General features: G+C 37.5%; 1 protein-coding gene across 6 annotated transcripts in view; it reads left to right on the top strand.

Moving 5' to 3' along the window:
- ITGB6 (integrin subunit beta 6) overlaps positions 1-18670 on the top strand; it is a 76449-nt gene that overhangs the window by 52842 nt on the left and 4937 nt on the right. For 4 of the 6 annotated variants that reach the window (XM_060177822.1, XM_007523781.3, XM_060177821.1 and 1 more), the window contains 4 exons: positions 882-1104; positions 4873-4967; positions 6365-6484; positions 16692-16858. In XM_060177822.1, coding sequence (XP_060033805.1) covers positions 882-1104; positions 4873-4967; positions 6365-6484; positions 16692-16858 — 605 coding nt within the window. Of the gene's footprint in view, positions 1-881; positions 1105-4872; positions 6186-6364; positions 6485-16691; positions 16859-18670 lie in introns of those variants that run through there. The other 2 variants (XR_009545956.1, XM_060177823.1) reach the window with 2 other exon arrangements.

Below are 18670 nucleotides of genomic sequence, written 5' to 3' on the forward strand. Positions count from 1 at the left end.
GTACAATACGCCAATTCCAGTTCAGGTTCTGTATAAGCACTTCTAAACCACATATCCATGATGAACCTCATACCCCAAATATAAGGAATATAGATATGGTATATAGGATATAACATGCTTCATATCCTCTAACAAAAGCTCTAGCCTAACTTGTAAACTCTCATATTCTTAATACTTACAGTATAAGCATTGCTTTAAAGTAGTTATTTGCATGTCTTTTACACTAGCCTATAAGTTCAATGAACTTTGTTATATTTAACTTTGCCTCTTCATGACCAGTACAGTCATTGGAATATAATAAATGCTCATTTAAATAATTTTAAGTAAATTTGTTGACTGATCAATGTATGTCCATATAAGATATTTAGCTAACAAATGGGAAGCTAGGAGAGTCACACATTATCTCATCTGACCAGAACTATTGAAAATATATTTTATTATAACCAATGAGGCTTTCATGATCTCAGTTTGAGTGATGCAGAAATCATTATTATTCAAGTGCATCCTTCATCTATGTAGCTCCTTAATTAAAAAGAAATTTAATATCAACTTCTATATATTAATTGTTTGATATATATATTTCTCTTTGTTACATAAAATTGTATACACAAGTAGCTTTTTAGGCTTATGGATTATAATATTTTATCCAGTTATAAATTATGTTTGATGTGATATTAGCTGATTAAGTTGGTTTCCAGTTAAGAGAACTAATGAATATATACAAACTCTAAAAATGTACCTACATTCACCCCACCACATACACTTACTTTTTCATATTTTAAAGTTTTTTTTTTTATGGTTTTTAAAGTCAAAGAGAAAAAAAAAAGCCCAAATCAAGAGGTGCTGTTGATTCTAAGAAACAAAGCATTTCTGTCTTACAGGTAATGGTGACTGTGACTGTGGTGAATGTGTGTGTAGGAGTGGCTGGACGGGGGAGTACTGTAACTGCACAACCAGGACAGACTCCTGCATTGACCAAGATGGGGTGCTCTGCAGTGGGCAAGGGGACTGCGTTTGTGGCAAGTGTGTTTGCACAAACTCTGGAGCCTCAGGACCAACCTGTGAAAGATGTCCTACTTGTGGTGACCCCTGTAATTCTAAACGGTAATGTCTTCTTTTTCTTCCATGCTTTTTACCCTTAGGCTTCATAATGATCAAAATTACACTGACATGCTATAGTCTTTTTGTTGTTGTTAGGATTGGTATCTAAGCATCCAAACAACACACATGCACACAAATACCTCTGTGATGTTCAGCCTAGACCATCAGTCTCACTGACCTCTTTCTCAGTCCTGATTATCCAGACTCAACATTATCTCATTTCTCTTAAGACACCAGCACAAGGAAACTGAGCTGATGTCCCACACTGATAACATCAGATTACTTCTCAGCTACAATGTCAGCCATGGAGAGCTCTGGAGGTATACTAACAAGACCCCATTCAGTGCTTTTTCAGGGGGAAACAGAAATGTTTCCTTCATATCAAAGTTTTTAGACTGATCTTACTGATTCGGTGCACTCTATAGACTCATGAAGGTACAAGGTCAGAAAGATGATTTTAGTTTTCAATTTCTTGCTTTTTTAACATATTCTTTTGTGTCTTTTTTGGGGGGAGGAGGCTATAATTCTACTGAACTATTGTGTATTATATTTCTTTACATACTGTGTGAACAACAACCCACCCGATTTTTTCAAGCTGATTAAAATTATTTCACAACCAACATTTTAATGGAATTGAGGTCACACTTGTAGATCAACTGAAGTCAATCTTCAAATTGGCTATTATAACATTACAGTATACAATCTATTATGCAGCAAGTATATTTAAGCAGTTCATATTTTTATTGACCTTAGTTGCCAAAATGGTTACATTTGCATTTATGGCTTAAACACAATAAATATTTTCAGTGGTTGCATTCAGGTCTCTGGATATAGGTTTGAAAAGTAGGGGAATATGGCTAGAGGTTCTATTGTACTGAACAGAATTTAATGTAAAATGTTCTCAAATTTGTGAATATTTTCTTTTTAAAAATATTATATTTATTTATTTATTTATTTATTAATGAAAGATAGATATAGAGAGAAAGACACAGACAGAGAGAGCAGATTACTGCTCAGCTCTGGCTTATTTGGTGCTGGGGATTGAACTTGGGACTTCAGAGTTTAGGGCATGAAAGTCCTTTTGCATAACCATTATACTATCTACCTAACTCACCTTCTAACCATCTTCTTGGTGGGTATTGATCAATATTAAATATGGTTTATGATAAAGTAGTTTGAGTCTGGAGAATTAAATAGGGTGATTTCCATGGTATTTATATTGATTTTGAAATGAGGTAATACTTCCATTTACTCACTCATGGATACATTTAAAAATAAAGTGTTAAGTGCGTACCTTACACCAGGGACCATGAGCATGCAGTGAATTTTAAAAGTTGTAGTTCTTGTTGTGATAGGTACTGTGAATCAAAGGGAAAGACATAACTTAAAAAAAAATTGTCCTTCAGAATCATCAGGTCTCATGAGCATTTTTATACCAAAAAAGAAAGTACCTCTGATAGTAGCCTGTGAGGTGATAAAGTATTGATATCTCATGATACATGAAGTTCTAATTTCAATTCCTGCATTCTTGTGCCAGAGTAATGCTCTGATTCTGTCTTTCTTTTTCTTTCTTACTATTAAGTAAACAAGTAACTCTTTAATAAAAACAACTTAAGAATCCCAAACGAAGAATCATAAGAATCCTGGAGTGACAATTACAAGAGATTGTAAAAGATGGTATGGGAACTGTATGATAGGATATAGGGCTTTCAAACCTACTTCTAGCAAAGCCTCTCTGATTAAACATATAACTTAGATAACTGCAATATGCTTGTCTCACAACTCTGAGAGAAGACCTCTACCTTAACCCTTACATAAACTGCTAGTCTTTAATTCTTCCTACACAGTAAACTAGAAACTTTCCCTCCAAGGTAGTTTATTAGCCTAAGAGTTCAGGAAGCTTTGCCTAAAGAAGTGCAATTTCAGCTTAGATTTAGTGAGGCATAGAGTGAGATGGTACTATCTGAAACGCTTAAGAGTGCACAAGTATTTCTGTTACCAGAAAGAATGGGAAGCAGCAGGATATATGCCAACAACAACAAAAAACTTCTGCTGTTTGAAATTACTCCAAATATTATCTGTCTATAAAGTGATTTTTCAACAAAAGTTAATACAATAAAAGATTAAAAAACTATTATTGAAGATTATTATTATTCAAGAGCTACAGAAAAGTGAATCTTTAAAAGCAATGTGACAGAAGTCAGACCTCCCACCTTCTGCACCCCATAGAGATCTTTGGTCCATATTCCCAGAGGGACAAAGAATAGGGAAGCTTCCAATGGAGGGAATGGGATATGACACTCTGGTGGTGGGAACTGTATGAATTGCACCCCTCACCCCACAATCATGTTGATCATTATTAAATCACTAATATTAATAATAATAAAAAAGAAGTTGAAAAATAAGAAAACACTGGGGCCAGGCAGTGGTGCACCTGGTTAAGTGCTCACATTACAGTGAGCAAGGACCCTGGCTCAAGCCCCTGGTCTCCACCTATGGAGGGAAAGCTTTACAAATGGTGAAGCAAGGTTACAGGTGTCTCTCTGCCTCTCTTCCCTATTTCTCCCGCCCCTCTCAATTTCTCTGTCTCTATCTGATAATAAATAAATGTATTTTAAAAAAGAAAATAGTTCTAAAATAATAAGAAAACACAAAGCAGAACTTAGACTGGATTTGGTGTATTGCACCAAAGTAAAAGACTCTGAAGTTCCTAGCACCACCATAAGCCAGAGTCTCTCGCTCTCTCAATCTCTGTATCTTTCTCAATAAAATACAATTAAAAAAATAACTAGGGAAAGACAGAAGCAAGCTGGGGGTATGGATTGATCTGCCAATGTCCATGTCAAGCAGAGAAGCAATTACAGAAACCAGACCTTCCACCTTCTGTATCTCATAAAGAATTCTGGCCCATACTCCCAGAGGGGCAAATGTTAGGGGGAGATCCCCAGAGGGCTCTGAACTCCAATTCCATCAGGACCTAGAGAGACAAGAGGAAAAAACGAAAGGGGGGAAAAAAAGGACACTCAGAAGTAGTAGGTATGACTTAGAAAGAGAAGGCAGGGCCATAGGGAAAAGATGGACATATGTAAATATAGATAATGGTAGAAATAATAGTCAACTCATATCTGTGCTCTTGGGGGAACTAATGCAGCTTCCAATGGAGGGAATAGGGACACAGAACTCTGGTGGCAGAAAAGGTGTGGAGTTACACCCCTGTTATCTTATAATGTTGTAAATCAATATTAAATCACTAATACAAAAATTATAAATACTAAAAAAACAAGCAAATAACAAATAAAAATAATGCATGATATATGAATTATTAAGTTTTCATTAAACACATGATTTATACAAAATTCAAACTTTGTCTAGCCTCTGATCCTATTTTTGTAATAAATACTTTCTCAGAAAATATGAAATGAAAGCATAGCTAAATCAAATATCAAAGTTGTAATTTTTACCTTAACCAATCAGAATCGTTAGAGATAAATGAGTATTGTATCCAGTACAAAGTTTGGTTCAGAAAACATTGATTACTGAGGACAATTCAGAATAAAGGGGGCCACGTGGAGATACAGCTGGTAGTACACACATTACAGAATAAAGCAGTTATCTTTTAGGTATCATCCAACAATCTTCCTAAAATTAAACTTATTTATGAGGCACAATCCTATAGCATGAGCCACAGAAACAGAAAAAAAGTAATGTTGCTACTGCATATTGATTCTCCAGAAAAATACACTAATAAACTCTCCTGAATAATGCCCACAGGAGCTGCATTGAATGCTACTTTTCTGCAGATGGCCAACCTCGAGAATGTACTGAGAAATGCAAACTGGTTGGTGCAACCATCAATGAAGAAGAAGGTTCTAATTGTCTTAAATTGCTTTCATTTCCTTTATTTAGTTTTTGAGAAGTGGAAACCTTGAAGGACTTTTTAGTTTGACTTTGTTTCAGGGCACTAATTCACTCACGCTAGTTTTTAAGTTAATACATTCTTCAAAGTTAAGAAAAAACTTGATGGTCTAGAATACAAGCATTTGAAGTCATATCTATTACACTTGACTTCAGCTCTTATGACTAGTTTGCCTCTACTTAACAAATGTAATTATAGAGAACCCAGAATATTCCATTTTTAACTAGAGAGAGAAATCAGAAATAACTAAAACTGAAGTTGACCTATATCACTTGATTGCCATATTCCAAAATAGGATAAAGTGATTTTCCTAGTAGCCGACTTCAGAAACCTGACAGTTTCTGGTTAGGTATTATGCCCCACCTACCCAACTCCTGCCTATTCTCAGGTTTTTGAACATGGATGTTACATGACCACTCTTAATTTCCTGTTTCCTATATACCTCCCTACCACAAAAACAGGTCTTTTATTTTTAAGCAAAATACCTTTGCTTTCATCCGTCATTTAAAAATTTAATTGCTTAAAATCAGATTCTTACGGCAAAGGTCAACTCAAATATTTAATTATTTTATACTTCTGTTAAAAGGTCCATTCAAAAATAATTTGTGAACTTAAAAACAAAGTTATTGACTGGATCCTGAAGAGATTTCCTAGGGAAATTGTTTTTCCATCATCATGTACTTTGTATCCACACACTGTCCAGGTAGAATATATGTTTTGCTTGCATTAGCCATGTGTCTATAATGTATTAATATTACCGACTTAGAGAAAAGACCAGAATTGATACTGTAGGCAACACATTTTGAATAAGTAGAATTAGAACACAAAACTTAATTCACATTCAAAATGGAATTAATGGATTTCTTTTGTTTTTAAAGTTATCTACATTGTTCTAAATTAAGAGTTTTTACTACACAGTTGAATAACTATGGGGTAAGCCATGATTGGTGCCCATAAGATCCCTCATTTGTGCTTTTCTGGTGACTAAAGAAGTGCATTAGATAAGATAGTGCATGCCCTACACTAATACTAAATGCAGGATGCAGTGGAAGCACAAATGTGTCTTCCACTTGGTATTTGTGGACCATATACATTAATAACCAGTACAAAGTCACAGAAGAACTATTCGTCTGGAACATGAGTGAAAACTAAAACCTCAGTTACTGTGTGTGTGTGGTGGTGGTGATGGTGGTGGTGGTGAACCTCAGGGAGTCTTCGGTCTTTTGTATTCCTATTCTATAATGTTAAAAATTTCTATTTGCATATTGAAACTTAATGCTACTATGATTTAAAAATAAAACCTTTTAGACTTTCATTTAACCTAATGAAGTACTCTTTCATTGGCAGATTTCTCAAAGGATAGTTCTGTTTCTTGTTCTCTGCAAGGAGAAAATGAATGTCTTATTACATTCCTAGTAACTACAGATAATGAGGGGAAAACCATCATTCACAGCATCAACAAAAAAGGTGGGTGTCTTGTCTCCAATTGTCAACAAGTGATACTACATGGGAGAGAAGAAGAAAATCAGAAAACACTTGGGGGGTAGACTTCCAGGAAAGACATTTCCAGATTTTCAATAGAGTATCTCTACTTTTTCAATGATTGTAACAAACCATTACAAAATACTTGATGTGTTCTAATATTCCTTATTTAAATAACAAGGTAAGTGTATCTGCAGTGCACATATCTATGAAAATTGATGACTTGTAGAAAGATGAACTGTTCAAATGCAAAGTATACAATCATTATATCTTTAGGAAAAGTTAGCTGGTTATAGCATTATAGTTCAAGAGAGTTATAAATCAGGAAACCCTGAGGCCAAAATGTTCCACCACTTAATAGTTGTTTGACATTCTAAACATACTTACCTTTCTCTTTTCTAATTATTTATTTAATTAATTAATTTATTTATTTTTTGTTTGTTTATTTATTCTCTTTTGTTGCCCTTGTTATTGATGCTGTCATTCTTGGATAGGACAGAGAGAAATGGAGAGAGGAGGGGAAGACAGAGAGGGGGAGAGAAAGACAGACACCTGCAGACCTGCTTCTCGCCTGTGAAGCAACTCCCCTGCTGGTGGGGAGCCAGGAGCTCGAACCAGGATCCTTACACCGGTCCTTACACTTTGTGCCACTTGCACTTAACCCGCTGTGCTACTGCCCGACTCCCACCTTTCTCTTTTGAAGATTTACTCGAGTTAAGTGAAATAAGGTATGTGAAGCATGCAATTTCATAACCTACAGTAAGGCCATTAAATGATAATGCTGAATCAGAAATAAAAAATTAAGAAGCAAGTGAGGAAAGAAGTGATCTAGAAAGGAAGCAGTTTCTTATATGCAGTCATGACATTGATTTAGGATTCAGGAAGGCTAAGAAAAAAATGTCATTTTTAGTAAAAAAAAAAAAAAAAAGGAAATTTTATGCAGATTTTCTATGAAATCCATCATAAAAAGAAATGATGTGGGGCCAGGTGGTGGCATATCCAGTTGAGCACACATGTTACATTGTGTAAGGTCCTGGGTTCAAGTCCCTGGTTCCCACCTGTAGGAGGAAAACTTCACAAGTGGTGAAGCAAGGCTGCAGGTGTCTCTCTGTCTCTCTCCCTTTCTATCAGCCCCTTCCCTCTCAATTTCTGTCTGTCTCTATCAGATAAATAAAGATAATATGAAAAAAATTTAAAGAAATGATATAAAGCAAGGAAGGAAAAACAATTTATTTTATTTAAAAAATATTTATTCCCTTTTGTTGCCCTTGTGATCTTATTGTAGTTATTATTGTTGTTGTATGTCATTGTATATGTTGCATGTTATTGTATCTCTGTATGTCAGTACTCTGGCCCTGATTTCCCTCTTTGATCATAGTAAATAAATAAATTTAAAAACAGAAAGTTTTGCTATACTAAACATCAAATTTAAGTTTAAATGTATGACATTGTATAGAATTAGCAATACAGAGAGCTTGTTTATGTAGCTTATCATTCAACCATTATCTGCTATATATATTTTTTAAGTTTTTTAAATTTATTTTCCCTTTTTTGTTGCCCTTGCTTAACGTTGTTGTGGTAATTGACATCGTTGTTGTTGGATCGGACAGAGAGAAATGGAGAGAGGAGGGGAAGACAGAAAGGGGGAAAGAAAGACAGACACCTGCAGATCTGCTTCACTGACTGTGAAGGGACTGCCCTGTAGGTGGGGACCCGGGGGCTCCAACCAGGATCCTTAAGGACCTTGTGCTTGCCGCCACGTGCGCTTGACCCGCTGCTCTATCGCCCGATTCCCCGCAAAAAAAAAATTTATATGGAACAATTTCTAGCATTTCCAGATCCAAAAATAACCGTAATATGCCAAACAGCATGTGAAATCTAAAATATCATCTGCAGTAAAAGCAGGAATATTATAAATACAGAATCCATACAAAGTAGAAATACCAGGTATATAGTAATTTCTTACCAGAAACTGAATGACAAGGAGCACCATAGCAAGCTGAGACATGGAGATGGTGGTGTTCTTAGTTGAGTCCTTTGAGGTTGGGCTGTTTGAGGTTGTGCTGTTAGGAGGCTGAGGTGGAGAAGAGATTCATCATATAAACAGCTCGTTGTTCTCCGACTACTAATGATGGCCAGGCGAGTAACATTTATACTGTCTTTCAAGTTTGTTGTCTACTGTAGCTGATGTGAAAGGCTTGAAATACAATAGCATTGCTTGAGAATTTATCCTCACAAATTGTTCTGCCACACAATTCATTATAGGTATTCAAAACACTCTGCAAACCTGCCCCCAACCTACATATCCTTTCAAAATTAAAACTGTACTTTTCTGCATTTGTCGCAGCACTGTCAATTGTGGCAAAGGTCCCACAATTGTGCTCCACGCTGAGCTCCTGGATATCGTCACCTTTATGAAGTCTTTTAGTCATTTCTGATGCCTTAGAACCAACTTGCTACTAAATGCACAAAATAAGATAAAACACAGCCAACTTTCAGACAAGGGTCAAATCTGTGGGCGTCTTGATACTAAGTATAGTTCAGGAAAGGAACTTAGTGTTAACTACTCTCTCCTCTCAGGGTACATGAGGATCACTTAAAAAAATAGTAGGGAGGCACTTCTGTTGAGAAGTTCTTAAACTTTAGTGATTATCAGATTCAGCTGGGGAACTTGTTGAACAGCAAAGAGTGGCCCAAGAATACAACTCCAGGTGACCCTAATACACAATGCCATGAGACTTGTTTTGTGAAGCAGCCCCAACAGATGTAGCTGTACTCATGGGACTCACAGGTGCCTCAGTTTCTCTTTTATTATATTATTATTATCTCCATTTATTTATTTATTTATCAGATCGAGAAAGCCAGAAATTGAGAGGAAGGAAGAGGTAGAGAGGGAGAAAGACAGAGAGATATCTGCAGCACTGCTTCACTACTTGTGAAACTTTCCCCCTGCAGGTGGGGACTGGGGACTTGAAGTCAGGTCCTTGTGAATTGTAACATGTGTGCTCAACCAGGTGCACCACCACCCGGCAGAGTGTCTCGGTTTCTCTGTCTCATTAAATATGTTTACCTAAACTTTACCTACAGAATTCCCAGTCACATTCTACCAGACTTCATCAAACCTTGCCTGTACCCTTCTCCTCAAATTCCTGTAGCCCAAGTTTTGCCAAGTTGGAGACAATAGTGACAAGGGCAGGCTAGAAAGCAGATGTGTTTTGCTATGTGTGTGTGTGTGTGTGTGTTTTATTGATGTGCTGATAAAATATGAAATCTTGAATTTGGAGCCAAAAGTATCAAATTGATATCATGTAAAGTCTAAAAAATTAAAGCAATGCCAAAATAATCAAAAAGTAAGTTGAAGGCATTATAAGCCAGAGAAGAAAAACTATCACATGTAATACTGCTGGTGAGAGAAAGGTAGAGTTCACAACTCAGTAAACACTGGTAAGACTGGGAATGTAACATTAAAAATCAGGTGGACAGAGTGTACTAGGAGACATACTTTAGAAAAATCTAATATAAATTGAATTCTTTGAAATTCGTATGTAAAATTAACTCTAGAAGTCATTGATTAAAGAAATTAAGGTAAATTCTGCAGTACAAGGAAGAGCTTCCTTATAATATTTTAAAAAACCAATCTCTTTGTTATGTATTTTAGAAAGTCAGATTCTTCCTATGCTTGTGACTGTGGTGGTGACCTTAACAAGTTCTCTTGAAAACAAATCTATTTTTTAAATATTATTTCTATTTAAGAAAACAAGTTATAAATAACAAAAACAAACTTTCAAGATGGTTTTTGTTTTTAATTCAGAGGGTTTTTTTTAATGTAGTTGGTTAGTTTTGTTTACATGAAATATGTCTTTAGCTGGCAAAAACCTGCCTCTTCATGACTTTTTTTCTGTCTCCCCCACAATATGAAAGTCATATTAACATGCCATTTTCTTTCTTTTAGAGTACTCAGTTGTCCTGATTCCTTTTAATTAAGGAATTTTATTCTTTTGTTTATTTTTTTTTTTTATTTAAAAAAGGAGACTTTAACAAAACCACAGGATAAGAGGGGTACAACTCCACACAATTCCCACCACCAGATCTCCATATCCCATCCCCTTCCCTGATAGCTTTCCTATTCTTTATCCCTCTGGGAGTATGGACCCAGGGTCATTGTGGGATGTAGAAGGTTGAAGGTCTGCCTTCTATAATTGCTTCTCTGCTGAACATGGGCGTTGAGTGGTCTGGGGAAGCGGAGCTCCAGGACATTGGTGAGGTCGTCTGTCCAGGGAAGTCTGGTTGGCATCATGCTGGCATCTGGAACCTGGTAGCTGAAAAGAGAGTTAACATACAAAGCCAAACAAATTGTTGAACAATCATGGACCTAAAATCTGGAATAGTGCAGATGAAGTGTTGGGGGGTACTCACTGAAGACTATTGTGTACTTTTGCTTTCAGGTATATATTTTACCCTAGTTTATGTATACATGTGCTCTATCTCATGGGACCTAGTCTATATCTAGGTTTTGGGACTTTGTTAGGAAGTGAACCACCTGGAATAGAATTAGAGAATACTATGAAAGGAAAGGTCTCACCTGAGTAATGAAGCTGAAGGGTTGTCATTACACATGTGAAGTCTCTGGACACAGTCTGAAGTGAAGCATGCTGATGTGGTACTTGTTGTGTTTATTAGGTTGGGATCTGCAGATGCTATATTATTTGATATGAATTGAGAGAAGCATGCAGGAAAGTGCACCCCACCCTAAGGTTCCAGAACTGGGGGAAATATAGGCTCTATAGTGGAAATGTGAGGTTCCTGTTGTCTTTGGGTTCAAGAAGACAATTGTTATAATCACATTATTTGGTAATGGAGTTAACTTTGAAAAATCCCTTTGTTGGGATTTGCTGTATCATACAAAACATCACCACAATTTATGTCCTTTGACATTATTTCTATATAGCTGTGCCACCAGTTGCTTCTGTTCTCCCTGGTCTAGGCTTTTGAGAGAGTCAGCATAACAGTCAGCCTATGTATTAAAAAGACTCAGTCTGTGCTTTAAAAAGTTTGAGGCATACAATCAATTATACCCTCTCAGATTAATTAGTGATTAGTGCTCCCTGGATGCAGCACGCCAAGCCCACTGGCAACAACTCACGGAAAGTCTGAACTTCACCCACTCAAGTAGGAAGGCCTGGAAGCTTCTTCACAGACTGGGTGCTGGTAGCCAACCCCCTCCCGTCTCCCATCCTCCCGTATCTCCAAACTCAGTGGCCAGTCACCTAACTCAAGTTGGACGTGCAACCCAGTCTGGAAAAGAGAAATTTCCCATGAGTGGTCATCCCACTTCCGGTTATCTTGTCCATCTCCAAAACTCTCTTCCTTTACACTGCCTGAACTGGAAGACGCTTTGAAGAGGGTTAAACCGGGAACAGCTGCTGGCTATGATAACATCACCCCAGAACTCATTCTTAACCTGGGCCCCGCGGCAAAGAAGTGGCTCGCTTCATTCCTGTCCCACATCTTGGAATCTGAGTCTATGCCCAAAGTTTGGCATCGTGCGAAGATTATAGCGGTTTTGAAACCAAAGAAAGACCCAACACTGGCCGCCAGCTATAGACCAATTTCTCTCCTCTCCATGTGTTACAAACTCCTTGAGAGGCTGCTTCTGTCACGTGTTTCTCATCTTACAGAGAAATTCCTATCACCCGCCCAGGCTGGTTTCCGCCCAGGAAGATCTACCTGCGAACAAGCCCTGGCCCTCTCAACTTACATTAAAAATGGATTCCAGAAGAATTTAAAGACGGGTGCTGTCTTTGTTGATCTCACAGCAGCCTATGACACGGTCTGACACCGTGGTCTCCTAGTCAAGATCTCAAGATGCCTGCCTCCATGGGTGGCCAACACTATATCGTTTCTTCTCCAAAACAGAAGTTTCCGGGTGCATCTGGGTGACAAGTCTAGCAGATGGAGACTTGTCTCAAGTGGCCTCCCCCAGGGCTCTGTTCTGGGTCCTATGCTATTTAATATTTACATCAATGACCTCCCAGAAACTTCTTCAAGGAAGCTCATCTACGCCGATGACATCTGCTGTGCTACTCAGGCATCAAAGTTTGACATCCTCGAGGAAACACTCATGAAAAACATGTCTCTGATATCTGATTACTGTAAAAAATGGCGACTAATCCCTAGCACTGCAAAAACGGTATCATCTGTTTTCCATCTACACCATGCCTCGGCCTCGCGTGAGCTTAATGTGCATGCAGCTTGGCAATACGAGAATCCGGCATGAAGCCCATCCAGTCTATCTTGGCGTTACTCTCGATCGCACTCTGTCATTTCACAAACATCTCATAAAAACTGCAGCAAAGGTGGGCGCGAGGAATAACATCATTGCAAGACTGGCCAGCTCCTCATGGGGTGCGAGCGCTTCCACACTACGATCATCATCTCTGGCATTATGCTATTCCACTGCAGAATACTGTGCCCCAGTATGGTTCCGTAGCCCCCATGTCCACTTGGTCGATTCCAAATTATATTCCTCCATGAGGATAATTTCTGGAACCATCCGTTCCACCCCGGTTCCACGGCTGCCAGTTCTTAGCAACATCGCCCCGCCAGATATTCGTCAGGATGCGGCATCATCTAAGTTCATTTCCCACGTCTACGCTCGACCGGACCTGCCAATATACGCGGATATCTTCGCCCACCCTGTCCAACGCTTGACGTCTCGTCACCCAATCTGGTCCCCTACGCCTACACTGAACTTCTCTGTTCCAGACTCTTGGAAACAGAGTTGGCAGTCAGCTGAGGTAAAGAACAAACACCTCATCACAGATCCCTGCAAGCGTCAACCCGGCTTTGACCTAGCACGTTCTGATTGGGCCCTCCTCAATCGCTATGGAACAGGCCATGGCCGGTGCGCCGCTATGTTCCATCGCTGGGGAGCCAGAGACGACCCGAACTGCCCCTGCGGCTACAGACAGACTATGACCCACATAGTCAACGACTGCCACCTCTCCAGATTCAAAGGAGGTCTCGAAACTTTACATCAGGCTCAACCTGACGCTGTTGACTGGCTACGGAAGAAGGGCAAATGCTAGAAGAAGAAGAATTCTTGATTAGGCAAGGAACTTACAAGGCCCCATGGGCAAAGGCCAATTCCAGGAGTCTGTAGTCCTCCTCTAGCTAAAAACCAGCAAATTCCAGATAGATCTGTTGGAATAGTGACAGAAACAAGGCACAAAAAAAATACAGAGCCCTACATTCCTTCCCCTAAGCAAATTGGAAAAATAAAATCCAAATGAAGAATCACCATCAGTGTGTATGTGGCCTGAGAGCGTTTTCATTCTTAGATACATCTGTAAGAGCTTTCAGAAGAGCTACATAAAAGTACAGTCAAGGAATGTTAATTTCACCCATTGTTTCTAACTTGCAAGTTTCATGCCTTAGAGTTTTGAGGATAAAAACAGGGGAAAAGTGGTATTATTATAGCAATAGATTTGTAGTAGTGGTGGTGGTGATAATGGTAGTAATAGTAATAGTTTTCATGTGTTGAGTCCTGATTAATGTCCGATACCAAGTATTGTTCTCCATGACTTATGTTAATCCATTTAAACCTCAGCAACTACATAAAGCAAGTAGTACTATTATTTCCATTTTATAGGTGAGAAAATGGAGGCAAAGAAAAGTTAGTAATTTTTACGGTCTTGCAGCAATAAAGTGCTTGTGTTGGCTGATTTACAGTCTGGCTTGGATCTCATTCTTTTAACTACTGTGCTATACTGCCTCCCACTGGATGTATGGCCATAATAAATATTTGAATATCTAATATATGTTGTATCAGCACTGAACAATAGAAATATGAAGCAAACTGTATATATGATTTTAAATTTCCTAGTAATTACATTAAAAAGCAAAATATCTAGAAATATGCCTTCATATTTGTGAATGTCTGAGCATTCCAAGAAATAAGAGTATGAAAATGAAATTCTCTATTGGGCCTTTCTGCTATTGGCTCAAAAATCTTTTATTGAAAAATGTATAATTCCAGTAATATTAAGTTCTTAAAAATAATTATCACTACCAGGCCATGCCTGTTCCTCCTATATTTCTCTCTTTCTTTCTTTTAAAATTTTTTTTCCCTTTTGTTGCTCTTGTTGTTTATCATCTTTGTTATTATTATTGTTGAATAAGACAGAGAGAAATTGAGAGAGGAAAGGAAGACAGAGGGGGAGAGAAAAATCTGCAGACCTGTTTCACCACTTGTGAAGCAACCCCACCTGCAGATGGGGAGCCGGGGGCTCGAACCACCACTACCCAGCTCCCAAAGTCCCCCACCCCACCCCCGAGCAATGAACCACCAGCTCCTGGGGAGGAGAGGTTTTGAACCTGAAGCTCTGTCTGTCTGTTTCAGAGTCCATAGGCAGGGCCACTACACCAGCCCGGCAGTCTCCTATATTTATTTCTTACTGGAGGGCACTCCTAATTCACATTCTGGCAGTGGAGTCATAGCAAATTTCATATTGCTCTGAGCAAAACCATGCTTTACCCCACCCTAGGCAAAATTTAATAGACATAAATGAAACCAGTGTATATTCTCATTGACACAAACCAGCTGCTTTCTTTGCAGGAGTGCGGCTAATTTGTTAGAAGAAACCATGGTTCATTTGTTATACTAGAAACAGTTTTTAGATCTTTATCCTGTAGTGTCTATTTTAAGAATTTATTTATTTATTCATGAGAAAGATAGAGAGGGAGAAAGAACCAGACATCACTCTGGTACATGTGTTGCCAAGGGCTAACTGAGGACCCCATGTTTGAGAATCCAGTGCTTTATCCACTGTGCTACATCCCGGACCACTGTAGTGTCTATTTTATTAGCTCCTTTACTTATTTGTGAACATTCTATTTACATGGTTTTGTTTTTGGTTTTGTTTCTTTACTAAAGAACAAAAGTGTCTTATTAGGGGATCATTAGTCCTACTCAAGTGCAGGTTAGCTATTGATCCTTGCCATGAAAGCACTGGTCCAGTGTGTCTGGGATCCTTATTAAATACCTAAAAGCAATAGGAGTTAAAATAAACTAAACATGACTCATTTCCTCTCCTGATACCACAAAGTTGTCTCACTTCTTTTTAGAGGGATGCAGACATTTAACAATAAAATTCTATAGGGGATTTTTTTTTCACATGAAAGGAAAAGAGAGTTTATGATGCTGTTTTATTAAGAAATGTATCATCTCTGATGCATATTTCAAGGAATATTATTCATTTTTCTGTCAATGAGGGGTAGGTACTGTCTAATTGTGAAATTATGATAATATTATCAGTAGAGCCAAAATAAGATTTTATGTAATATTCTGTTGAAAGAACTGTATAGGACATACAATATCCTAAACTTTCCTAAAAATAAAAGAATTACTTCAGTAATTTTATTCTTTTGGTAAAAAATATTGTTGACCCATCTAAGTTTCACAGAATCAGAATCACAGGACAAGGGTTCAGAAAGTTGTTGGCGGGAGTCTGAGTCTGGCAGTAGTACAGCGGGCTAAGCGCAGGTGCTGCAAAGTTCAAAGACCGGCGTAAGGATCCTAGTCTGAGCCCCTGGCTCCCCACCTGCAGGAGAGTCGCTTCACAAGCGGTGAAGCAGGTCTGTAGTTGTCTTTTTCTCACCCTCTGTCTTCCCTTCCTCTCTCCATTTCTCTCTGTCCTATCCAACAACAACGACATCAATAACAACAATAATAACTACAACAATAAAACTACAAGGGCAACAAAATGGAAACATAGTTGTTGGCAATAAGCATGAACACCTGTATGTAATATTATCATCAGGGAAGTTAGGAGAATACTGAAGTCCCACACCTTTAATTAACGGATTATGTTCCTAGGGCTCAGAGTGACTTAATGGAATTCACACAAGTCCTATACATCTGGTAGGACTGAACTCATCTCTGCTCACCAGATTCAGAAACTTCTCAAGACACCAGGGCTATGAGAATTAAACAATCTAAAACTATAATTGTTTTCTTTTATATAAAAAGGAAGAAACAGAATAGTTATATTTGAATATGAACATCTAGACTATCCAGATCTTCAGAAAAATCCATGAAAAAGTAATTATATGTATGTTTGTGTAGATATAAGTTCTTTATAACAAAATGTTATCTGTGCCCCTTTCTTAATGTAATTTTCATTCTTTCTAGACTGTCCAAAACCACCAAACATTCCCATGATCATGTTGGGGGTTTCACTGGCTATTCTACTTATTGGTGTTGTCCTACTATGCATTTGGAAACTGCTGGTATCATTTCATGATCGGAAAGAAGTTGCCAAATTTGAAGCAGAACGATCAAAGGCCAAGTGGCAAACAGTATGTGAATATTTAAAGAGCTACTCCTTATCTAGTAGAGAAAAGACCTGGTGAACAAAAGGAGGTCTCCGCTTCCTTCTCCTCTAAAAGAATTATAATATCAGATTTTTTTTTCTACCCCTTGGACCATACCCCCAGCAGCTTTGACTTCTATTTTGTTTGGAAACAAAGGGACATCTATTACCTGGGACTTAGTGACCTTTATGGAATACTTTTATCTTGAATAGTAGTGGGGATTTCCATCACTCTGAAGAATCTTATAAAAATTCTATAGTTATCTATTTATTTTTTATTTATAAAAAGGAAGCATTGACAAAACCATAGGATAAGAGGGGTACAACTCCACACAATTCCCACCATCAGAACTCTGTATCCCATCCCCTCCCCTGATAGCTTTCCTATTCTTTATCCCTCTGGGAGTTTTCTTCCACCAGAGCAGAGCATAGCTCATCTCTGGCTTATTGTGGTACCTCAAGCCTCAGGTGACCTCAGATTTAGACACTTATATAGGTTTTCAAGGACATACAGAAAATATCTTATTCCACCAGAGTATTCTTTAAGTTCCACTGATAAAATATAGATGTTAAAAATAAACAAACAAACAAAACCCAAAAAATAGATTCTGTATCTACATATTTTTATAAGTCAGTTATGTAATAGCTAATGGAATGATGTTTATAAGTAGACTGACAGTTCATGCCAGTTTCCATGGAAATACTCATTAATCATAAGAGATTACAAAGCACAATTGAGAAAACTTTTAATATACCATCTAGTTATCTTTCCGAATAGCATAAATATTAAACAGCTCCTGAAATAAAAAAAAAATGGAGCAACCTTTAAATGTATTCCTTCAGTAGATATAATTTAGGTGTCTCCTCTTTACACTGTTTTACACAAAACAGGACTCTATTTTTCTGAGTCTCTGTTCCGTAGGTGAGATGATTATATTTCTGGAGGCCCATAGAAACAATCTCATGGTTTTAATTTCATCTCTTTACCTCTAATAGTGTGTCCAATTATCTAGCAGCAATTACCTTACATTGCTGATTCTGAAAACAGTGATATCACTGGAGAAAATACAGTCAGACACAAAGCTACTTTTAGTTAATCTGCTAATGCTTTTTTCTTTTTCCTCTAAGACTGTAGTTATATCTTCAGTTCCTAGAGTAAATAAAACTTTCTATCTTGGGTAAATGTATCTTGGCATAGAATGTTTATATTTTGCGTGGTGATCTTGAAATAGTGCTATTGTTCAGAGCAAAAGAATGAAAACATTCACCCTCATCAACTCATCTAAAAATGACTTTATATACAGTTATCAAATGCAATGTATGTATCTTGTTTTGATCTCAACATGGAGAGTCCAACTGTAGAAATAAATTTTGATGATAACTAAAAAAAACTTAATATAGAGTGAGTACAATTCACAGAATGATAGTAAGGAATTACTGAGTTAGATAAGGTAACTTTTATAGCAGATAGTTTTGTTAGAAAATCTCCATAGTTTGGAAGGAAAGGAAATTATTTTGGATCTCATTGAAATAATTTAAACAATGTGAGAAAGAGATACTTGAAGCAAATGTGACAAATGCTTGAGATTTTTTTAAATTTTGATTAGAGATTTTTTTTTTAACTTTAAAAATATTTATTTATTCCCTTTTGTTGCCCTTGTTGTTTTATTGTTGTAGTTATTATTATTGTTATTGATGTCAGCATTCTTGGATAGGACAGAGAGAAATGGAGAGAGAAATGGAAGAGAAAGATAGACACCTGCAGACCTTCTTCACCGCATGTGAAGCAACCTGCAGG

The sequence above is a fragment of the Erinaceus europaeus genome, chromosome 18 (genome assembly GCF_950295315.1).
Source record: "Erinaceus europaeus chromosome 18, mEriEur2.1, whole genome shotgun sequence".
NCBI lineage: Eukaryota > Metazoa > Chordata > Mammalia > Eulipotyphla > Erinaceidae > Erinaceus > Erinaceus europaeus.